Source organism: Balaenoptera borealis (genome assembly GCF_965194805.1).
Source record: "Balaenoptera borealis genome assembly, chromosome: 7".
NCBI classification, from domain to species: Eukaryota; Metazoa; Chordata; class Mammalia; order Artiodactyla; family Balaenopteridae; genus Balaenoptera; species Balaenoptera borealis.
In genome coordinates this window covers 74,792,336-74,817,763 of record NC_138864.1, presented here as the reverse complement: position 1 = coordinate 74,817,763, position 25,428 = coordinate 74,792,336, and the positions used below count along the sequence as shown (strand labels likewise).

The 25,428-nt window shown below is 38.7% G+C and overlaps 1 protein-coding gene across 4 annotated transcripts in view; it reads left to right on the top strand.

Annotated features, from left to right (window-relative positions):
• Positions 1-25,428, top strand: part of CDK14 (cyclin dependent kinase 14) — a 567,382-nt gene that overhangs the window by 421,747 nt on the left and 120,207 nt on the right. For all 4 annotated transcript variants that reach the window (XM_082398489.1, XM_082398490.1, XM_082398492.1 and 1 more), the window contains 2 exons: positions 7,438-7,501; positions 25,380-25,428. In XM_082398489.1, the coding sequence (XP_082254615.1) occupies positions 7,438-7,501; positions 25,380-25,428 (113 nt within the window). The remainder of the gene's footprint in view (positions 1-7,437; positions 7,502-25,379) is intronic.

Genomic DNA, 25,428 nt, shown 5'->3' with positions numbered 1-25,428 from the left:
TCATCACACCACCACCACCACCCACCCCGTGGCTTTCCCTCCTTGGTGTTCATACATTTGTCCTCTACATCTGTGTCTCAACTTCTGCCCTGCAAACCGGTTCATCTGTACCATTTTTCTAGGTTCTGCATATATGCGTTAATATATGGTATTTGTTTTTCTCTTTCTGACTTACTTCACTCTGTATGACGGTCTGTAGATCCATCCACGTCTCAACAAATGACCCAATTTTATTCCTTTTTATAGCTGAGTAATAGTCCCTTGTATATATGTACCACATCTTCTTTATCCATTCGTCTGTCGATGGGCATTTAGGTTGCTTCCATGACCTGGCTATTGTAAATAGCGCTGCGATGAACATTGGGGTGCATGTGTCTTTTTGAATTATGGTTTTCTCTGAGTATATGCCCAGTAGTGGGATTGCTGGATCATATGGTAATTCTATTTTTAGTTTTTTAAGGAACCTCTATGCTGTTCTCCATAGTGGCTGTATCAGTTTACATTCCCACCAACAGTGCAAGAGGGTTCCCTTTTCTCCACACCCTCTCCAGCATTTGTTGTTTGTAGATTTTCTGATGATGCCCATTCTAACTGGTGTGAGGTGATACCTCATTGTACTTTTGATTTGCATTTCTCTAATAATTAGTGATGTTGAGCAGCTTTTCATGTGCTTCTTGGCCATCTGTATGTCTTCTTTGGAGAAATGTCTATTTAGGTCTTCTGCCCATTTTTCGATTGGATCGTTTGTTTTTTGAATATCGAGTTGCATGAGCTGTTTATATATTTTGGAGATTAATCCTTTGTCCGTTGATTCATTTGCAAATATTTTCTCCCATTTTGAGGGTTGTCTTTTCTTCTTGTTTATGGTTTCCTTTGCTGTGCAAAAGCTTCTAAGTTTCATTAGGTCCCATTTGTTTATTTTTGTTTTTATTTCCATTACTCTACGAGATGGATCAAAAAATATCTTGCTGTGATTTATGTCAAAGAGTGTTCTTTGTATGTTTTCCTCTAAGAGTTTTATAGTGTCCGGTCTTACATTTAGGTCTCTAATCCATTTTGAGTTTATTTTTGTGTATGGTGTTAGGGAGTGTTCTAATTTCATTCTTTTACATGTAGCTGTCCAGTTTTTCCAGCACCACTTATTGAAGAGACTGTCTTTTCTCCATTGTATATCCTTGCCACCTTTGTCATAGATTAGTTGACCATAGGTGCGTGGATTTACCTCTGGTCTTTCTATCTTGTTCCATTGATCTATGTTTCTGTTTTTTTGTTTTTTTTTTTAATTTTTTATTTATTTATATTTTATTTTTGGCTGTGTTGGGTCTTCATTTCTGTGCGAGGGCTTTCTCCAGTTGCGGCAAGCGGGGGCCACTCTTCATCGCGGTGCTCAGGCCTCTTCACTATCGCGGCCTCTCTTGTTGCAGAGCACAAGCTCCAGACGCGCAGGCTCAGCAGTTGTGGCTCACGGGCCTAGTTGCTCCGCGGCATGTGGGATCTTCCCAGACCAGGGCCCGAACCCGTGTCTCTTGCATTGGCAGGCAGATTCTCAACTGCTGCGCCACCAGGGAAGCCCTATGTTTCTGTTTTTGTGCCAGTACCATATTGTCTTGATCACTGTAGCTTTGTAGTATAGTCTGAAGTCAGGGAGTCTGATTCCTCCAGCTCCATTTTTTTCCCTCAAGACTGCTTTGGCTATTCGGGGTCTTTTGTGTCTCCATACAAATTTTAAGATTTTTTGTTCTAGTTCTGTAAAAAATGCCATTGGTAATTTGATAGGGATTGCATTGAATCTGTAGATTGCTTTGGGTAGTCATTTTCACAATATTGATTCTTCCAATCCAAGAACATGGTATATCTCTCCATCTGTTGGTATCATCTTTAATATCTTTCATTAGTGTCTTATAGTTTTCTGCATACAGGTCTTTTGTCTCCCTAGGTAGGTTTATTCCTAGGTATTTTATTCTTTTTGTTGCAATGATAAACGGGAATGTTTTCTTAATTTCTCTTTCAGATATTTCATCATTAGTGTATAGGAACGCAAGAGATTTCTGTGCATTAACTTTGTGTCCTGCAACTTTACCAAATTCTTTGATAAGCTCTAGTAGTTTTCTGGTGGCATCTTTAGGATTCTCTGTGTATAGTATCATGTCATCTGCAAACAGTGACAGTTTTACTTCTTCTTTTCCAATTTGTATTCCTTTTATTTCTTTTTCTTCTCTGATTGCCGAGGCTAGGACTTCCAAAACTATGTTGAATAATAGCGGTGAGAGTGGACATCTGTGTCTTGTTCCTGATCTTAGAGGGAATGCTTTCAGTTTTTCACCATTGAGAATGATGTTTGCTGTGGGTTTGTCGTATATGGCCTTTATTATGTTGAGGTAGGTTCCCCCTTTGCCCACTTTCTGGAGAGTTTTTATCCTAAATGGGTGTTGAATTTTGTTAAAAGCTTTTTCTGCATCTATTGAGATGATCATATGGTTTTTATTCTTCAATTTGTTAATATGGTGTATCACATTGATTGATTTGTGTATACTGAAGAATCCTTGCATCCCCGGGATAAATCCCACTTGATCATGGTGTATGATCCTTTTAATGTGTTGTTGGATTCTGTTTGCTAGTATTTTGTTGAGGATTTTTGCATCTATATTCATCAGTGATATTGGTCTGTAATTTTATTTTTTTGTAGTGTCTTTGTCTGGTTTTGGTATCAGGGTGATGGTGGCCTCTTAGAATGAGTTTGGGAGTGTTCCTTCCTCTTGAATATTTTGGACGAGTTTGAGAAGGTTGGGTGTTAGCTCTTCTCTAAAAGTTTGATAGAATTCACCTGTGAAGCCATCTGGTCCTGGACTTCTGTTTGTTGGAAGATTTTTAATCACAGTTTCCATTTCATTACTTGTGATTGGTCTGTTCATATTTTCTATTTCTTCCTGGTTCAGTCTTGGAAGGTTATACCTTTCTAAGAATTTGTCCATTTCTTCCAGGTTGTCCATTTTATTGGCGTAGAGTTGCTTGTAGTAGTCTCTTAGGATGCTTTGTATTTCTGTGGTGTCTGTTGTAACTTCTCCTTTTTCATTTCTAATTTTATTGATTTGAGTCCTCTCCCTCTTTTTCTTGATGAGTCTGGCTAATGGTTTATCAATTTTGTTTATCTTCTCAAAGAACCAGCTTTTAGTTTTATTGATCTTTATTATTGTTTTCTTTGTTTCTATTTCATTTATTTCTGCTCTGATCTTTATGATTTCTTTCCTTCTACTAACTTTGGATTTTGTTTGAGGGAGGGAGTGAAAGCACGTCCTTCTACTCTGCCATCTTGGTTCAGGCTCCCATTGTTTTTCTTAACAGATGCTAAAAGTCCAGGAAATCACAGAGACACCCTTTGGGAACTGTATACATGTGAATATAGGGAAGTGAGACCATTTTGTAGCTGCTATTTTGGTATTTGCTTTCTACAAATGTATATACGCTAAATGTTTTTCTAGATCTTAAATCCCTCTCCCAGGATCCATATCTGTATTTCCACCTGTCCTTTAAAGGTCTTTTGTCTTGACCTGCAGGCATTTCTAACATTTGATAGGCCCAGAACTAAACTCATTGCCCTCAGCCCCCAAACTTGCATTCTTGATTTCAGCTTTCTTGTTCCCTATCGACTGGCTCTTAAACAGTAAGAAATGCATTTTACATCATGACTCACAATGCATACATACATATGTACATGCACAGATATAACTTGAATAAAAGTTGAATAAAATGTTGCTTCATAAAAACAACATGCATCTTTACCGTGTCTGTTACCCTCTGACATCTTCTCTTGGATTTCATCTTTTGAAAAATGCTGATATCAACACTCTAAATGAAATTTACAGTCCTCCAGTGGGTCATGTGACCTGCAGTTTGTGAAAACTTGAAAGAGAGATAAAATGCAGTCTTCATGCATTCAGTATCTGTCCCTAGCCTCCCATCCCATAACCCAGCCAACATTAAAGCCCACCAAACTTCACGCTGTTACCCAGACACACCATTCATTCATTCCTTCATTCATTCAACATTTACTGTGTGCATGTTTGGTACCAGGCACATGGTAGGCACTAGGGATCCAGAGATAAATGTCATGGTCTCTACTCGGAGGTCCATGGCCCGGTGGAGAAACAGATGAGTGATCTAACACTTATGAGGCAGTGGGTGGTCCTATAATGGAAGTCTGCACAAAGCCCTCAGAGAACACAGAGATCACAGCAGGTAACTTGGACCAGAGAGTCCAGGAAGTCTTTCAGGAAAAGTTGACCCATGAAGCTAGAAACAGAGGTAGGAGTTAACCTGGCCAGTGGAGACAGGGCATTCCGTAAGAGGAAACCGCCTTGGGAAGGCATGGGGGCAGGAACATCATGAGAACTTAAACAGTGGAGATTATTTTGATACAGCCTTTCCTTATAACCAGAATACTCAGCTGTCCCTCCCCTCGGCCCCCCCCGCCCACTTTCTTTACTTGGCCAACCATCACTCTGTGTTCCGTCTCCCACTGAAAGATCCTCTCCCTGGCAGCTTTTCCCTGCCCCAGGTAGCCTCAAGCACACCCTGCTTTGGGCTCTTGCCTCCTTCTCCTCACGCTTCTGAGAGAGCTCTTCTTATGTCGAAGGCCGCTCATCACCGCCCCACTCCTCTGTCTCACCAGAGTAGGAGCGAGCACCTCAAGGCAGAGCCCAGTCTCATCCTTCTGTCTTCTGTGATGAACACAGTAAATGTTAACTGAGTGCAGAGATGAACCAACAAAGGGATAGGGAGACATACAAGCCATGGGCACAGGTTTAAGGCGAAGCAGCTTAAATGAACACACAGAGGACTTTTTCGCATATCACAGCATGTCGTTTCAAGACTGAGGGTGACCTCAGATATTAGAAGCCTGCTTATTTACAGATATGGGGACCACATTTTAAATGTTGAGGCACACAATTTACATGTTGAGATGTAATTATCTTCTGCACTGTTGTTTTTTTTTTTTTTTTGCAAAAGATTATTTTTGACTTTTAGAGAGTACCTCTTTTTCCTTCTAACTTCAAAGTATCTTGGTAGTGGAATTTCTTAGTTATTAATACAAAGGAAAATCTGACATCAGAGGCAATACACACCCACTTTCCCTAGTGCACAAGTAGCCTGTCATCTCTAACCATACATTTAACCCAAATTGCCTTTCCCAAAAAGGCTTTTACAGGAAGCAACATTGACTTCTAATCCTTCTTTTCCTTTGCCTACTTTCTATTTCCTGTGCAAATGGCCTAGGAGTTGTTGACAGGAGAATAATTTGAGGTGTGGAACCTCATCAGTCAATGCTATAATAACTCAAAAAAAGTCATGTATTTTTTTCTTTGTAGGTAATTTTTATGGGATGGCCATAATATTTGATAATCACTTTGAAACAGAACACTGGATCTGGGTGGGGATAGTGCCTGTGAAAAAGCTTTGTTAACATAAACATTGTAGAAACAGGTACAGTCAGGGTATCAATCATACCTTTATTAGGAGTGAGAGAACGAGTTTCACGTTCTGGCTGGACTTTTCATTGTTTATGAAACCTTAGAGGGTCTATTTCATATGTGACAGATTGGTCATGATCAAGATGTGATTTTGAGCTGAGAGTTTCTCCCTTTAGTTGCTAAAGTTTAATACTGTCAAACCCCTTTGTCCTTCATGCAGAATTCAGTGGGAGCTCAAAAGAGGAGCATCCCGCAGATGGGCTGTGTGCTGCCCGCACACCTGACTGTCTCCCTCTCTTGAAATAGTGATCAGAATTAGTGGAAAGAAAGGAGGCCATGCCTTTTGCAGAGACACTGTTGTCACAGTTGTTTATGTCAGGCTTGTCTTTGTCTCTTTTCCTATCTTACAACTCTTGGAGCCCTCTCTCACCTATCGCCTTCCATCCCCACCCAGCCCATCAATAGTGTGACCTTGTTTGTGTAGATCTGCCCGTTAATGTTAGTGTTAATTAGTGCTTGCAAGAACTGTATTGTCTGATCCCCTGAACACTGTGTTCACACCCAGTGTTTCAGTGAATTCCGTGTTTCAGTGAGGAACGTAATAATACATGTGTTTAACCCTGATTTGCCAGAGCAGGAAGCAGTGAGTGAGTCACTTGCTGTATGTGTGCCCCGCCTTGCCTTCACAACCCTGTACCCGCTAGGAAGTCTATGCATAAAGAGCCAGAGCTCTGTATTTCCTTATTGCCTAGTAGTACCTGCTAATCCTCAGAGATGAGTGAATAGGCGTCATTTCCCCCCATGATGTCTGCCATTCCTCCAGTTTTGCCAGCTTCTGGCTTTATCTCTTCCCCTTTCTAACTCATTTGACTGTCATATTGGTCCATCGTAGTTTGAGTTACAGCATTTGGCACTGACCCCCAGATCAGGGAATCCCTATGGAAAAAGTGGGTGGGCTGGATTCTCCTCCGTTGCCAGCACCTCCTTGACCTGACCCCATGTTCTATGGGTGCTTTGAATAGTATCTGATCCTTACATAGTGCTTACTGCATACCAGGTAGTATTCTCCCACAGATGAAAAAGGTGCTGTTATCATCACCCCTAGTTTACAAAGGAGGAAGTTGAAGCTCGATGAAGCCCCATATCTAGTAAGTAGGGGATCAGAGGAGGCTCTTTCCATGATCTGGGCTCCTAAACCTCTCGTCTCCACTGTCCTCCATCAGTGATTTACCATGATCATTGAGTGTAATAGCAACGGATGGTGGAACTGAAAATTCGAATAAAGGGTGCTCGTTATACGTGAAATGGAATTGCCTTTTAATGCCTTTGACCAGATCAAACATTGTGGGGATAGAAAAGTAGATGCGGAAAGAAGCTGGAAGTGTGGATAGAGAAAGACAGTGTAGGGAGAACAGTATTTGGGGATGAGGAAACTATATATCATGTGACTAAAGATGTTAACTCTAACAAATAGTATGGCCAGTGAAGAATGTGAGCATCCCAAGCTGTCTGTTCTGCTTCTTTGAAACATTCTGATGCCCAGACAGAGGATGTGGGGGAAGAAATGACAGAATTCTTAGAACTGTTAAATGATGACACGTCTGATACTGGAGTGAAGGACAAAAGCTCATGAAAGAATCATGAGGGACACATACATACTTTATTCAGTTCCATGAAGATGACAGCTCATTCTTTGAGTCGTAAGCCTACTTACTAAGTTTGGAGTTGATAAAATGCAGCAGATTTAACTTGTCTTGCCGCATTCAGCTGCATTTGTTAAAACACAGACATTCGACTTGGGTGGCTCTTTAGCTGGGTTTGTTTTACTGAAATAAAATCCCTGGCACACGATAATGGAAAAAAAAAATCCAGAGTTTCATCATATGCAGTGTACTGTTTTCTGCACTGGAGAATCTTGAGTGCTTTGGAAATAATAAGTCTGTTTCCACAATTTCCTGCTCTCCACTAGGTTCTTGGAACGCCAAATGAGGACACGTGGCCTGGAGTTCATTCTTTACCACATTTTAAGCCAGGTATGTTTCACTAATTACAAATGACTGAGTGCTTCCAATATGCAAAGGGTGAATATATAAATATTCCCCTTCAAGCTAATATATTACCTGGGAGAATTCTGGTTACTTTTGCCATTGTGTATTCGACGTCTTATTGGAGTTGTCCTTTGGTTTTCACAGTTTATTTGTCGGCAAAGATAGACTGAATGACATCCCTCGTGAGAGTTTTTCACCCTATGTTCTTCGTTTTATTTGACTGACTAATCTTGAAGTAACCTTTCATTTTGTCATCAGTTAGACTAGCATCCATGTCTATAAAGACAAACTTTAAATCAAGCTACTATAATCCATCTGTGTGACTTCTAGTAATAATACTAGGGAAAGTATTACATTGTAAAAAGGAAAAATCATATTTTTATTTATTTTTTTAAAATCTAGTAATACATGGTCAGTTAATTTGAGTTTAAACAAATAAAATGTTCTATACGTTCAACATTCCATCTTTTTTAATGTTAAATATTTAAACCCCTAAACCAGAAAATCTGAGGGAAAATGCAGAACTTTTATATAAAATAAGTTGTCACTTTTTTCTTACCAGTAGGTGGCAGTCAAGAAACTTTCAGTTTTAATAATTACGCTTAACGGACGAAGAATCTCAAAATGGGCTATTTAATTTTTATAGGGGAGATGAAAGGTTTGGAATTGGAAATTTAATAAAAATTAGTGGAATGAATTATTGTAAAATAATATTTTTGTTTTTTCTTCTTTTCTTGTTTACAAAACATGGATTATAAAATGCAGACCTACCATTAAATTACTGAAACGGATTTTATGGACGATCTAATAGTCCATTATTTTATGAGGGAAAAGAGCTATGAATAATTACTGTTACAGGATCCAAGTATATTCTTTTTCTCCCCTTCCTCTCTTTTGGGGGACCATCAGGAATAAGTTATCAATCCCAAAGAATGACTGAGTTTAGAAACTATTTTTACTCTTAATATTTTTCTTCTGAAAGTACACTGTGTGCTGAGAATTCTTTTATTTTCTTTGGCTGCCCCAAGGATCCTTTGCACTTTTACTGAAAATTCTAAATAACTTCTATGTTATGAAAGACTATAGATACTTAATTTAAGATGGATTTTTTTTCTTTTCTTTTAACTAAACAAGAAGCATCCTCTAAGTGCTCTCACTAATGGAGTTTAAGTGAGAACACAGCTCTTTATAAATGTTCCAGGTGTGGGTTCATAAAGAAACCTAGCTTCCTCATGTTAATATCTAAAATCTTAAGTCCTAGGGAAATAAAGCAGAGGAGAATATGAAAAGAGTGTAAATGAATAAAGTTGATGCAGAAAGGAACAATTAAGATAGTCATTTGGCCCACCAAGTTTCTAGAAGGGAAAACATGGAGTAATTGGTTTATTTTGGTGTGAATAGAATTTATCTTCATCGACAACACACAAAAGCATTTTTAAAATGTGTCTGGAAAGTACTATGATGTAATGCAAATTGAACTAACAGATTGGGAACTTCATGAGATCAGACACTGTGACTAGTACCTATTTTGGTCCAATGAATGTCGGCTGCCCTGAATTTTATTGAATGTTTAAAACAGACATTATTTATGTGGCTCTTCTGGTAGGCATATATAAATTAGGGTATATATATATATTTTTTTAAGTTATTAATATTATGTACAAGTGCAACCACAGACACATAATATATAAAAGGTAATGGGGGTCCAAAAGAATAACGTGTTTAGATGAATGTAAGGCATGGGTGCTGACTAGCAAAAAAGATACTCCAGGCAACGCTTGGTGCTTGTGGATGAGAGTAGATGTGATAAATGCTTCCTGAGTTGCCCTGAGAGGAGTCAAGGAGAGACAAGATAATAGACTGAGGCAAAGGGAGCAAATCTACGAGCCTTTTCATGCAGCACTTAAGCAGACCCATCAGGGGAGTCCTGGGGAAGAAGATACACGTTCCCAGAGGAGAAAATATCAGTGCCAGGGTCCACCGGTCCCACCCCACTTTCCACCTCCTTAGTCTACCCCCAAAGAGTGCCTTAGAAATTCTGAGGGAAAAGAAGAAAGTCTGAACCATGAGGACATACTTTGTTTTGCTTTGCTTGATAGACTTCATTTTTTAAGAGCAGGTTTAGGTTCATAGCAAAACTGAGCAGAAGGTCCAGAGGTTTCCCATACATCCCTGGCCCTGACACATGTGCAGCCTCCCCCCTTATCAACATCCGCCACCAGAGTGGGGCATTCATTACAGTTTGATGAAATTACGTTGACACATCATCGTCACCCAAAGTCCATAGTTTACGTTAGGATTCGTTCTTGGTGCTGCACATTCTGTGGTCTGTACAAAGTATAATGACATTTATCCACCATTACAGTATCACACAGAGTAGCATCACTGCCCTAAAAATCCTCTGTGTTCTGCCTGTTTATCCCTCCCTCTTCCCTAAGCCCTGGCAACCACTCGTCTTTTTACTGTCTCCATAGTTTTGCCTTTTCCAGAATGTCATATAATTGGAATCATCTGAAAAGGATGTTGCCTTTTCAGATTGGCTTCTTTCATTTACTAATGTGCATTTAAGGTTCCTCCAGGTCTTTTCATGGCTTGATAGCTCATTTCTTTTTACCACTGAATAATATTCCATTGTCTGTATGCACCCCTGTTTATGTATCCATTCACCTACTGAAGGACATCTTGATTGTTCCAAGTTTGGGCATTTATGGATAAAAATGCTCTAAACATCACTGGCACTGGGTTTCAACTCCTTTGGGTAAATGCCAAGGAGTGCGATTGATAGATCGGACAAATTACACTTTGCCCAATTTTTGAATAGATAATAAATTTAAGCAATTCAAAATATCAAACCATATAAAAAAGGAGCACAGTACAAAGCCTACCCACCCTGTCTGCCACCTGCCTACTTCCCCAGAACTATTGCCCCGACCACAGGCCCCCATTTATTAGTTTCTGTTTTGTTTCTTTCCTTTATGTAAATGTAAGAAATTATGAATATATATTTTCATATTGCCCATATTAAACACAATTTTGGGTCTTGCTTTTCTCATTAATGCATCCTGTAGGTCCTCTCATGTCACTGTATAGAGGAGGCCAGTGTGGCTTCCCTCTTTTCCTGCAGCCACATTGTTTTACATTGTATGGATTTAACCTGTCCCTACTTATGGACATTTGGGTTGTTTCCAGTGTTTTTGCCATTATAAATATTATAGCCCGTACGTACACACATAAATATACGCATCACATCTGTACAAGTATATCTGAAGGATAAATTACCAGAAGTAGGGTTGAAGAATTAGTAAGTATACAGTGACCCTTGAACAGCACGGGTTGAGCTGTATGGATCCATCACACGTGGATTTTTTTCATTAATACCCACTACAGTACTACATGGCGGTTGATTGAATCAGGGATGTGGAACCACAGATACCAAGGGCAGACTATAAATTATAGGCAGATTTTCGACTGCAGGAGAGTCAACGCCCCTATCTCCTGTGTTGTTCAGGGGTCAACTGTATACAATTATAATTTTGAACACTTCTGTCAAATTGTTGTCCAAAAGGATGGTACCAGTTGGCTCTGTTACCAGCAATACATGAGAACGCTTCTTCTCCACTCCAAACTTTTCAATTTTGCCTGTTAGGTGACAAAAAATCTTAATATAATTTTAATTTGCACTCTTCTTTTATGACGAGGCTGAGCATCTTTTCATATGTTTCAGGATCACTTGTATTTCCTTTTCTGTGAGCAACTAATATCTTTTGCCAATTTACAGTAGAGTTACGTGTCATTTGTCATATTCTTACAAATTTCTAGGGGTTCTTTATATATTAGAGAAAGTATCCTTTTTCTATAAACAGGTTTTGCTTCTCTGGAATTTTTTAAAATGACTCTTTCTAATTTTTAAGCAATTTTGAAAATAATCCTCACTCTCATATCTTACTAGTCTTGTTTAACTTGTTTTGCCTCAAGAGAAAAAATTTCTGTGTTGGCTTAGAACAATTGTTAAGATTTTAAAAGAACAGCTAGATAACAACTGGGATTGATTCTTTAGAATTTAGCCTGTATGTGTCCTCTTCTGCACTTATATTTATGCTAACACAAAATTCCTTAACTTCAGCTTATTCCCATAGCAACCAGGCAGCTGGGACAGGCCACAGCTGCATAAAATAAATAAATATATGTGTAACACACACGTGCGCACGTACACACACACGTGTGTGTTACATATAATAAGAAATCTAACCTTGGGAGCTGCCGCTTTCCCATCATTTACTTCTATTTAAATTTCTCTCAAAAGAAGTGGGAAGTGGGTCTGTGTCTTCTTTGAACCTGATTGCCTTCTCGCTTATTTTTCCTCACCCTCAGGTTCTGTGGTTTATGGTCTCAAAATTAGGGGTCTCTCCCTCTCTCCCTCTCCAGTCCCTCTCTGTCCTTCCTTCCCCCTCTCTCCCCCTTCTCCCCACCTCTCATACTAGAGTGTCTCCTTCTATCACTATCCTCAGGATGCTTGCTGTGGGCCAGCCTCGGAGGTGAAAGGAGACACCGTGGTATTCTTAGCACTTCAGTAATTCTGTCACCTTCGATGAGATTCATCACAGGCCAAACCCCATTCTCTATCAAAAAGTAAGAGTCTACTGCAAAATTACTACACTTTCCCTTTCACTTGTTTCATGGTGACTCCCTACTGGGATGCTTTTGCGCAAGGCCCTCTCTGCTCCGTTTCCTTCTGGGATGGGAAGAGGCTTCCCTGTGTGAGTCCCAGGACCACTTTGCCCCGCCTGCTTTGCCCTCCACTACTTTATGTCAACAGAGGCCACGTGGCTCATACACCTCTGGTGAAGTGATGCTTGAAATTCTTTGTTATAAGACAGACTTAGCATCAATATTTTTTAAAAACACATCTTGGGTATGTATTGGAGGGGTTGTTTGGGATTTGTAGAACTGTGGTAGCCCCAGATCAGGGCAGAATATAGGTAGACATTTGAGGTTCTCCAGACTAGTAGAATCAGGGTGAGGGACTGAGAATTCTGAGAAGATTTTGCATTTTCCTACTGTCAAGGAAAACCGTTGGGCTGCTTGAGCTGGGAGTAGGAGCGGTGTTTTGGTTGTGCGGTAACTATATAAGCAGATTGAACATTAGAGCCGGAAGAAGTTCCGGGGGACATCTAGCCCTGCTCAGTCCTTTGTAAGGCTAGGAACCTGAGGTCAGAGATGTTAAAGGACTTCCCCAAAGTCAGTGTCAGAGATGAAAGTAGATCCCAGGAGGTCTCCCTGGGTTTCAGTTCAGTGCCCTTTTTTTGCAGCATGAATCATGGATGATTATGCTACTGCATCTGTATTACAATTTCTCGTTGACCTTCTTCTAATGGACAGTTTATTGACAATTAGTCTATCAAGAAAGTAGCAAAAAAGTAGAAAGGATCTGATCTCTGTACTTAGTAAAACATGGACCCACAAACATCACTTTGTATGAAATACTTTGGCCCCGAAATAACATGTAGAGTCCATGTATGAAACTTTTTTCATCTCTTAAATGCTTCCAACAGAAGGGGCATTCAACAGCTATTTAATGACCAATTGTTATTCAGGAGTTTAGAAAAGGAAGGCACTGTAAAGTTCAGGGAGAGAAAAATGTTGCTAGACAGGAAGCAATTAAAAGTAATGAAATTTAGACTGAAATAATTCTATTTTTCCCAAATCAAGCAAGGGAACAGAGTATTTCTAAAGTGATTATATTATTCTGAAGAGAAAGTTATCTAATCCAAAAAGCAGTTTGATTAAGGAAGATTTGTTAAAGTCAGAATTTCTTGCAATGAATGAACGAAGATAAAAACGAATTTGCCGTTGGAGGCAAATTGCAAAAAGGGAGTATTTTAAACATTCTGTGCCCAGAACTAAGCCCACAGACACGCTGACCTTGAAGGCAACATATAAATATGGACTTAGTTGTACTCAGACTCTGTAATGAGGTGAAAAACTTCTCCTCAATCCCACCTATTCACAGGCCTAAATGAGGCCCCCAAACTAAATAGATTCAGACTTCTTAATTCCAGAGGGAAGATGTAAATTTTTTCAGAATACCATGATGGGACTTCCCTGGTGGCGCAGTGGTTAAGAATCCACCTGCCAATGCAGGGGACACGGGTTCGAGCCCTGGTCCAGGAAGATCCCACATGCCGCGGAGCAACTAAGCCCGTGCGCCACAACTACTGAACCCACGTGCCACAACTACTGAAGCCCGCGTGCCCTAGAGCCCGTGCTCCACAACAAGAGAAGCCACCGCAATGAGAAGCCCACACACCACAACTAAGAGTAGCCCCCGCTTGCCGCAGCTAGAGAAAGTCCACGCACAGCAACAAAGACCCAACGCAGCCAAAAAAATAAAAATAAATTTTTTAAAAAATTTAAAAAAAAAGAAGTAGAATACCATGATGATAACACCTTACGTTTTATGTTGTATTTTATTATTTACAAAGCATTTCAACATATTATCTCAATTGGTATTTAGAATAACTCCTGAGTTATTATAATGTTATTGTCCTAATGCTGTTATCCCAATTTGCAGACAAGGAAACTGGGAGACTGAGGCTTGGAGAGATTGTGTGGCTTGTCCAAGGCCGCATCTGCAGTATGTAGCGGAGCCCAAATGCAAACCCAGGCCTGCAGTCCCTGGCCTGCTACTCTTACGGGTGCCTGCCACTCTCTTTAAGAGAGCTTCCCCGTCTGCAAACATAGGAGTATGATGAGGGAGAATTGTCAGCCTCTTCTCAGCCCTGCCTGGTGGCATCTTGGAAAAGATCTCTGTATATCTTCTTGTAGGTACCAGAACCCACCCTCCACCTGCTAAATATGGTTATCTTCTTTGAAACTTGTGCTTCCAACAAATTGTCAACTCCAAACACCCTCTGTGGGTGTTTAGTTTTAAATGTACAGTCCTTGGTACATATTATGGGAATTGCCCAGTTTCATGATTTGCACACCAGAGACGATCTGAACCTGTAGCCTTTGTTCACACTCTGGACTTCCCCTAGTCTGTAAGAAGGTGATGGAAAAACTGTGGAGGAAGTAGAAATTGTTTGGTGGGATATTCAGTGCAGGGAGGTTGAGAGGAGGGTGGTTTCGTGCCATGATGTTGCCCTGCACAGACCAAGCCTGCTGTCAGGAGACACCTGTGGACATGCAGGGCCATCTTCCTTACTCTTCCAGAAGCATCCCGTCTGCTCCCTCCAGCTCATGGAATTCCTATGGACGTTAAATGAGATAATCCATTTTTACATCCTCTTCATTACTTTTTACATACTTATACTTTACCTATTTTTAAGAAGATTTGAGCTGGCTGTGTAATTGGTATAAAAGTGCTTTTAAACTGTTAGGGGCATGCAACTACAACATAATATTTTGCACAATTTATACTGTGTCCTCTGCCCGGTGTTTTCTTTCCCACTTTATGCTTTACCTCAAGAATCTTTTTGTTTGTTTGTTTGAGCGATTGATAGCAAATGTAACGGTCATGGGTTACATCTGAATATACAAGGGTGTAACTATGTGATGGTTATAAAAATCGACTTGAAAAATTAATCTGCAAATATATGGCCCTTATCTCAGATATTATTGCTAAAAACCTTGTGGGTCTGCCTGCCCCAAGGCTCAGGACATTTAGAGCTCTCTCCCCCAAGCATCAACCACCACCTTCTTCAACTCTGCCATTCTTCATCCTACCAGTAAATGCCACTCCGGTCACACAGTGAAAAAGCCAGTTAATTAGTAAATTTATAAAATAAGTGAACTTTATAGAGCAGAGGAAGTTAAAACAACCTTAAATGTGACAAGAAGGGCAGGCTGTCTTGACTTCCATACTTTCTGATTGTGGCAATCATGCTGGGAGTCACTGCTGGCTGAGAGCAGGGGAGACAATGCTGGAGTTGAGTGGCCATGTTTCAATCAGCAGGAACCATGCTCCAGATACTCTCATGAGCTCAGATTCTTAATAAGTACTTGCTAGGTGCCAGGCAGCATTGTAGATGCTGAAGACACAGTCGTGAACAAAGCAGATAAACCCGTTGCTTATGGGGCTTCCGTGCTAGAGGGGAGACAAATAGTAGACAAATTACAAATCAGTGTGGCTGGAGAAGCTGACCATGGACAGAGCAGCAGGGGTGGGTCGCTGAAGGCCGAGGTGAAGAGCTAGGATTTTACTTGAAGTACGAAAGGAATCAGTGGAGGGTTTTTGAGCGGGGAAGGAAATTGATGTTTTGTTTTCAAAGGGACCTACTGTCTACAAAAAGTCACGGACCTATTTCAGAGATGGTAAGGGGCTTCATCTCAAGTGTGAACTCCTCTTGATTGGTAGTTTCTGCCCACAGCTCTGGGCTGAGAAGGGTCTGTAATAGCAAGTCCCAGCTCAGGGGGAAATTATTCTCACACCAGTTAACAGTGATGCCATAGACGTGGGGCATAGGTTTTTCCCGATAGGTCCATAACCGACCAAGGATTTGATATGCAAAAAGTCATACATATAGCCAACGCTATAAAATAAAAATTTTAAATGGCCAAAAATCATGATAATTACTGAAAAATGTAAAATAATAATTCAGCTCTTCCCCAGTAGGCAGACCTATGGGGGGAGATATCTTTATAAATTGTGGAAATTCATTTCAGTGCAAAGCAGGGACTATCTGTATTGACTCTCTCTGTATCTGCTTGAAGAATTTCCCATTTATTTTCACTAGAGGGCATCACAAATGATGGAGACTAACAGAGTGTCCAGAAAATGCCAGAGAAAATGTAGTGAGATTAAATTTTCAAAGAGAAATGAAGTTCTTCTGATTGCAGCTTTATTGAAAACAAAAGCAAAACCAAAAAACAACCTTAGGTATACTGGTTTCATTACTTCTACTCTTGGAATTTTGAAAAATTCAGTTTGGGAGTTATCCACACCTCATCTTGCCAAAGTTGATCTAGAATGCCAGTCACCAAACAAAGACTTCTTCAGTAATCCTCCCACCCCAAGAGGATTAAAATCCTTGTATAGTGTCCAATTTGTGTGATTTGGTTACAATCATATCTGAGAAAAGAATTAGAATTTCAGACTATAAGTGGAAATCAGAATAAATGAAGACACAGATCATTTTCAAGGTACTGAAAGAACTGTTACCGAAGAGCTTGGGTAACCCAGCTTTTTGGTAACAAGTGATAAACCGGCAATAGAGTCCTGATTCAGCCTCCGCCACTAGCCTGTATCATGGGCTCGTCAACTCAACCTTTCTAACCTTAGTTTAGTCATTTGTAGAATGAAGTGGTCGGAGTACCTGATTGCTCACATTACCCCTAGAAGGTGCTGAGTGCTGTCTTCCTGATCTCTTCCTCCCTGTGGAGAGTTTGGATGGAGGGATGGGTCGGGACGCATGGAGAGTGAGACACAAAATCTTTCTTCTCCTTTCTTTTCTGGGAGCTGTAAAGATTCAGTCTCATTTGTGAATAGTACACTTCAGACTGTGATAAATGCCTAACTGATTAAACTTTACTTCTCTAAAGGAAAACATCTTACCGAAAGAGAAGTGTTCCGTGACTTTTAGGTTGAGAAAGGTGTGGCTGGTTTGAAGACCTCAGCTGGGAATATGTGCTCACAAACCCATTTGTATGTCTGTTGGAAAAACCAAATGCCATAGGAAGTAAGAACGTTTAACGTACAGAGTAGACGTTTGTTTCTAAAAGTTGCTCAGAGATTGCTCATTTTAAAACACACACTGTTGGTAATCGAAGGATGATTTGCTGCAGCCAGGGCAGGGCAGGATGCTGCAGTCTCCTATTTTCAGGACTGAAGATGGCTACTCAGCATTTTAAGGAAACCCCTCTGGGTGACAGCAACAGGGCAGTGAGATCCTGTTCCATGTTAGCATGTCACATCAGAGCCTCTCACTGGTAACGCTGGAGCTGTGTGAAATCACAGCCATTATATATATGAGGGACAGCAAGAGTTTTAAAGCTGTGAATTACAGTTGTGCAGACATACATCTTATTTCTAAAATGCCTGTTTGGATCACTATGCTTTTTTGGAATTGACATATCTAAAATCCCCATATTTTGGAACAAGTCTAGCCCTCGCTGTTTGGCATAAACTGTCGTCTACTGTGCATGAATTCTGCTTTACTTCTGGTCTGAGGACCATAGATGGTTTAAATCCAGCTTTTCTAGGTCTTGGTCAGAATATCAGCTGACGTGTTGACTGCTGGCTTGGTTTTCCTTATAACCATAAGAAAGTCACATTTGCATAAAAATTCTTGTGAATACTTGTAAATAGATTTTCTTCCATTGCTGGTCCCTTAGTATTGGATCCCATGATTCATTGTAGGCTACAGATGACCTTGTACGTTTTGTGCACTGCTGGGTCCACAGTGCCTGGCAAACAGTAGGCACACAAGAAATATTTGTAGAATGAGTGAGAGAATGAATGAATACTAATGTCTTCTAACCTTAAAAGATTCAAGGCTATTATCTGTTATATAAACAAGTAATTAAAGTGATTGTTGGAAGCATCACCAGAGTGATTCGTGACTGTGTTTATTGTTCATCCTCATAAAGGACTGGACTCTTTTCCCTCCACTGAAGCAATCCTGAGAAAGGCTTCAGGTTCAACACCTCCGCCAGATGATAGTCTGGTCACAGCTCTTGACTTAAGTCATTACTACTTTCTTACAAACTCAGGAGAAAAGAGTAAATGCATTTGTTAAAATGCAAAATAATCCTAAAGAATTTAAATAGTGAGTAGTTGAATATATGGTTTAGAGGTGTTCATTATAAAATAATCTAACATTTACTGTGGCATTTTGGACATTACTCTTTTTTTAAATTTATTTTTTGGCTGCATTGGGTCTTCATTGCTGTGCGCAGGCTGTCTCTAGTTGCGGCAAGCTGGGGCTACTCTTCGCTGTGGTGCACGCGCTTCTCACTGTGGTGGCTTCTCTTGTTGCAAAGCACAAGAGACGCTCTAGGGGCGCAGGCTTCAGTAGCTGCAGCACTCAGGCTCAGTAGTTGTGGCTCACGGGCTTAGTTGCTCCGTGGCATGTGGGATCTTCCCGGACCAAGGCTCGAACCCATGTCCCCTGCATTGGCAGGCGGATTCTTAACCACTGCACCACCAGGGAAGTCCCTGGACATTACTCATTTTTGTATTGAATTATAGTTATTCCATGATATTATTTCAAAATCAGATGCTATTAAATCCATTTGTAAAAGGTGTTCTAAAGTTTGAGACTTTTTAAAAAATTTTTATTAGAGTATAGTTGCTTTACAAGTTTGAGACTTTTAATGATCTTGTCTCTATTGCCACCCCTCCTTTCCATGCACCCCTCCCCCCTAAAAAAAGAAAAGTGTTCTTAAAAATCCTGCTTTAGCCTTTCAAGTCCTTTGAACATATTGGGTTAGCCAAAAAGTTCGTTTGTTTTTTTCCGTAAGATGTTACAGAAAAACCCGAATGAACTTTTTGGCCAATCCAATACTTGGGGTTTTTAATTGATTGGTTGATTTGACTACTTACTCATATGTTTTCCTGTTATTGACGTTAAAAACACAGCAGTATCTTATAAGATCCAAAAAACACTGGTGAGAAAGGGATAAGGGTAATAAAAATTAAAGTTACTTTCCTAGAGTATACAGTACATATATATAAGCAAATGAGTAAATTCCAATTTAGGTTTTATCTGTTTTCACACTGCCTCAAGCCATTTCAGGTTTAGCTCTTTTAAGCTGGGAAACTTTAGAATATATAGCATTGTTCTCCAGTATTTTCCTGTGGAATCTCAACGAATCGCTGTGCATAAGCATGGCAGTTTGAGCGAAACCCTTCCAGCCTCTGTCCCCTACCCCACCGTGTTACAGAGTTAGTGATTTCTTCTCTACCAGCTCTCCTCCCTGGCCGCCCACTGTGTGCGACCATCCTCTGCAGTGTCCCTGCAATAAGAGGAGAAGGTGAAAATCAGCCTGCAAGTTTAAATTAATTGCACTTCTCAGTTATGCTGTGAGTTAGTCAATGCTTTAAATCACGGCATTCTAAACTCCTAGTTTAAACATAATTGGAAAGAGAAAGCTGAAATTAAAATAGTGACAGAATAAACCTAACTGGAGGAGAACAGTATAAAACACTCCTAATCAAATACTCGAATAATCTGTTAAAATTATTCATAAGCAGTTGACTATTTTATTAAATACACCTGTTACTGATTTGGGGCACTAATTTAAGCACCTTTTTGTTTCCAAAACTTACCTAGTGAAATTAGGTTGCTTACATTCTAATGGAACATTGCTTTTACTCATGATGGTAATCGTTTTAAAAATAGAATTTAAAAAATCTAATTATAAACATTACGCATGCTCATTGCCAAAAATGTTAGAAATGGCTCCATTTGAAATTGTGTACTTTGACAGTTAAGATCTGAAAGATGTTGTATACAAGAGATCAGCTCCTGTGTGTTACTGGAGCTAGCTTCAGATATTTGAGTTTATCCTGTCTTCATTTGGAAAAAAAAACAGATGCGGTTAGTGGCTTTGCCTCTGTGCTCCCAGGGGGCTGCGTCCATATCCACATTGTAGCATTTTCACCCTGTGTTGGTAATTCTGTATTTACATTTCTGGGCCACTGAACTGTAACCGGGACGTCCTCATTTTTGTGTGCCCATCGCCCAGTGCAGTGCCTGGTATACAAGCAGGTGCCCGGGTGACATCTGCTAAAAGAATTAAGAGTTTATGTGAGTAGTGACAGAAGGTAAAGGTAGGAAGACTTTGTTCTTCCTTATTTTTTCTACTTTCATATGGCATGTTTCTCTATCAATTTTGGCTCTTTTATGCGTAGCTAAAACTGACATTGTATTTCTGAAAAAAAAATTTTCTATTAGCATATCCTGTCAAGCTCTAAATAGAGGCAATTCTTAGAACTCATACTTATGTGCAGTCATTAATTGCTAAGAATAATAATTTACTTGTAAATCCAAGATTGTATTAATTTTATCTGTAATGGAATTCTTGTTCTTTCCTGAAATCATAGCAAATTATTAAAATTGCTTTGTGGGGAGTACAAAGTTAAGGAGATCAAATTTGTTTTACAAGGACATTTGATGTAATTATTTTTTAAATATATCTTGCTTTTTATACCAGACTTTATTTAGATAAAAATAATTTTTTAAACCTCTATAAAAAACTATTCTTCCCATTTCTCCTTTCTTTGTCAGTTAATTCTCAAACCTAGAATATGCCTTTACGTTTCTGTTCTACACCAACTGGCTGAATTATGTTGGGTCCTATATAATGCAGTCTAGTAGAGAATAAATTCAGATGTTAGACATTCTTTTGAAACAAATAAATACATGATTGTTGGTGAGCACTTTTGCCTGTAGCTTTAGAACAATGGGTATTTGTAATCAGGCCTGCTCTTCAGCTAATGTACACTATTTCCCCTGGTAGTATACTCTCCAAACAGAAGCCAGAGTGATCCTTAAAAAAAAAAAATTCTAAATCATATCTTAAAGGCACAAAATCTGTGTGAGCCGGTCTTCTGCCCATCTCTCCTGGGCTGTCTGTCTGCTCCAGCCACCCCATCCTGCACATGCCCTACTGGAATGAGAGCTCCCTACAGGAGCTTCTGTTTGGTTCTTTCTCTGCATCTTCAGCTCTAAGAAGTGTACCTGGCACACAGTAGGTGCTCAGTAAATAGTTGAATGAATGAATCATTGCACAGATTTCTTTTGAATAAACTTTGTACTTAGAGATAGGAAGCTGAGTGTGTTCTTAAATTTATTTTTGTTCTTTTTATCTAATGGTATTCTTATACATGAAACATACCATAACAAAAGCAATATAAATCACTTTCTTTTCTTTAAAAGCTTATAATTCAAAGCAGACAACACTAACAAAAGGCACCAACTAATACTAAGCAGAATTAAGCCTATTAAGTATTAAATGATTAAGAAGAAATGAGATCAATATGAAAAGGAGCTCATTTAATTTTACTGGAGGATGTACACACAAATCCTTTCTAAACGGAAAGACACAACATATTGTTATGTACAAAGATGTTATATCAATCTTTTCAGATAAATATACATTTTAATGAAACTCCAACCAGATTTCCAGTAGGAACTTTGTTTATTGTGTTGGTTGACTTTTATTTGCAACTCATTTTCCTTCATCACCCAACCTGAAGTGTCCCTCTCACACTGGTCACTCTACATCATACCTCCGTGTTTTATTTTGCTAAACACTGTCTTGTCCCTCAGCTTTATTGAGTTATAATTGACATAAAGCACTGTGTAAGTCTAAGATGTACAGCACAGTGATTTTATATGTGTATATATTACAAAATGATTGCCACAATAAGTTTAGTTAACACATCCATTACTTCACATAGTTTCAATTTTGTTTTTTTTTTTTTTTTTGGAGTGAGAACTTTTAAAATCTACTCTCTTGGCAACTTGCAAATATTCAGTGCAGTATTGTTAACTATAGTTACCATGCTTTACATTACATCCCCAGAACTTATTCATCTTATAACTGGGAGTTTGTACCCTTTGACTACTTTCACCTATTTCCCCACCTCCAACCCTATGCCCCACCTCTGGCAACCACTTCTGTTGCCTGTTCTCTGCTTCTATGAGTTTAAGTATTCTTTAGATTCCACCTAGAAGAGAGACCATACAGTATCTGTCTTTCTCTGTCTGACTTATTTCTCTTAGCCTAATGCCCTCAGGGTCCATCCATGTTGTGGCAAAAGTTCCTTCCTTTCTGTGGCTGAGTAACATTCCGGTGCGTACATGCGCCACATCTTCTTTATCCATACATCGATCAGGGGACACTTAGGTTGCTCCCATGTCTTGGCTATTGTAAATAATGCTGCAATGAACATAGGGGTGTGGAAATCTCTTTAGTTCCCTTCAGATATGTACCCAATTGCTGGATCATGTGGTAGTTCTGTTTTTAATTTTTTTGAGAAAACTCCATACTCTTTTCCGTAATGGCTGTACCAGTTTAAATTCCCACCAGCAGTGCCCAAGGGTTCCCTTTTCTCCACATTCTCACAAGCACTTGTTATCTCATCCCTTCAATAACAGCCATTCTAACAGGTGTGAGGTGATATCTTATTGTGGTTTTGATTTGCATTTCCCTGATGATTAGTGAGATCAAGCACCTTTTCATGTACTTGGCCATGTGAATATCTTCCTTGGAAAAATGTCTCTTCAGGTCCTTTGCCCATTTTTTAATTGGATTATTTGCTCTTTTGCTAATGAGTTATATGAGTCCCTTCTGTCTTTTAGATATTAGCCATTTTTCAGATATGTGGTTTGCAAATATTTTCTCCCATTCTGTACCTTGCCTTTTCATTTTGTTGATTGTTTCTTTTGCTGTGCAGAAGCTTTTTAGATTGTTGTTGTTCCACTTGTTTATTTTTGCTTTTGTTGCCTGTGTTTTGGGTGTTGTATCCATAAAATCATTATGAAGACTAAGGTCAAAGAGATTTTTCCTGGTTTTCTTCTGTGGTTTCAGGTCTTACGTTTAAGTCTTTAATCCTTTTCCAGGTTTTGTGAGTGATAGAGGTCCAGTTTCATTCTTTTGCATGTGAGTATCATTATTTTCCTAGCACCATTTATTAAAGAGTCTATCTTTTCTCCACTGAGTATTTTGGTTCCCTTGTCAAACGTTGACCATATATATGCGTGAGTTTATTTCTGGGCTCTCAATTCTGTTCCATTAGTCTATGTGTCTGTTTTTATGCCAGTATCATACTGGCATATATATATACCACAGTACGTATATTACTATAGCTTTGTGATATAGTTTGAAATCAGGATGTGTAATACCTCCAACTTTGTTTTTCTTTCTCAGTATTGCCTTGGCTATTCAGGGTCTTTTGTGGTTCCATATGAATTTTATGATTGCCATTGGAATCTTGATAGGGATTGAGTTAAATCTATAGATGCCTTTGGGTAGTATGAACATTTTACCAATGTATTAATTCTTCCAATGATGAGTACAGACTATCTTTCCACCTATGTGTGTCTTCTTCAATTTCTTTCATCAATGAATTATAGTTTTCAGTGTACAGATCTTTTACCTACTTTGTTGAATTTATTCCTAGGTATTTTATATTTTTTGATGCTGTTGTAAATAGGATTGTTTATTTCCTTTTCAGATTAATCATTATTAGTATATAGAACTGCAACTGATTTTTGTATATTGAATTTATGTCCTGCAACTTCCCTGAATTTGTTGATTAGTTCTAACAAGTTTTTGGTGGAGTCTTTATTAAGATCTTCTATATTTAAAAAAATCATGTCATCTGCAAACAGCAACAATTTTACTTCTTCATTTCCAATTAAGATGTGTTCTTTTTGTTTGGTTGGTTGGGTTTTGGGTTTTTTTTGTTTGTTTCTTGCTTGATTGTTCTGACTAGGACTTCCAATAGTGTGTTGAACAGGAATGGTGAGAGTAGCCACCTTGTCTTTTCCTCTAAGAGTTCTGCCTTTCACCATCCAGTATGATGTTAGCTGTGGGCTTGTCATATATGGACTTTATTGTATTGAGGTATGTTCCATCTATACCCAATATATTGAGAGTTTATATCATGAATGGATGTTGAATTTTGTCAAATGTTTTTTCTGCATCTATTGAGATGATCATGTGATTTTTATCTTTCATTCTGTTAACATAATGTATCACATTTATTGATTTGCATATGTTGAACCATCCTTGCATCCTGCGGATGCATAATATAAAAGAGACATTATTTTTTTATTGCTGGTGGGAAAATGAAAAGTAATCTGTCAGCAGCTATTAAAATGTGAAATATGCATACCATTTGCCAGGCAGTTCTATATTGGGGAATCTATTTGACAGGAAAGAAAGCATCAGTATATAGACATAGATGTGCAAGGATTATTTATTGAAACATTGTTTTTAAGAAAAAAGGGGCTGGAAACTACCTAAATTTTCATCAGTAGGAGAATGGTCAAATAATTTATGTACTTCTACCCTATGGAATATTACACAGATTTAAAACAATTGTTACATATTATTTTATTCGAAGGACTATTCACTATATATTATTAGATGCCTAAAAAATTTCAGAGAATGTTTATTGTACAATGCATTTAAAAATTAAAATAGTATATATATATATATATTTGTATATATGGATAGATTTGTACTTATAAACATAAATATGTGGAAAGAGACATACCAAGCCATTAACAATTGCTATATCATCAGGAGTGAAAAATGGGGAGCAGGAGAAGAGATTATTAATATATATTCTATGCCACTTTATTGTCTAACTTGGTAAAACAAACATGTTGTGTTTTCATTTTTAAAATATAAAGATTGTTCAATGGTAAATGTAAGTATACACTATAGGACGTTGGTGGTTTGGCTTTGAGTATGTGTAAATAGCATATAGTATAAGCAAGGAGAGCCAGCACTACTGTGTTTGGTCAGAGATGTCTTCATAGAAAAAACAGCAGGTTTCACTGGACCGATGTGGCAATATTCTTCTATAAATCTACCTACAGTTTGCATATTTGGAATTTGCATTTCTTTTTTCAACCCAATTAAAACTTAGTTATTCTAAGAAATAATTACTAGGAAACCAGATTATGAAACAAATCACCCTAGACAAAAGAAAACAATGCTTCATTGTTTAAAATGTTTAGCTCTTCCTGTTTTACTCTTTTGTTTAATCTAAGGTGAAGACCTAGTATGTCTAGCTTAACTATGGCTAAATCGAACAGTAGCTTCTTAAAAGTTTTTTTTTAACATACTGGCAATATAGACTTTTGAAACAAAGATTGTTTATCATTTTTCTTTTTTATTTCAGAACGCTTTACCCTGTACAGCTCTAAAAACCTTAGACAAGCATGGAATAA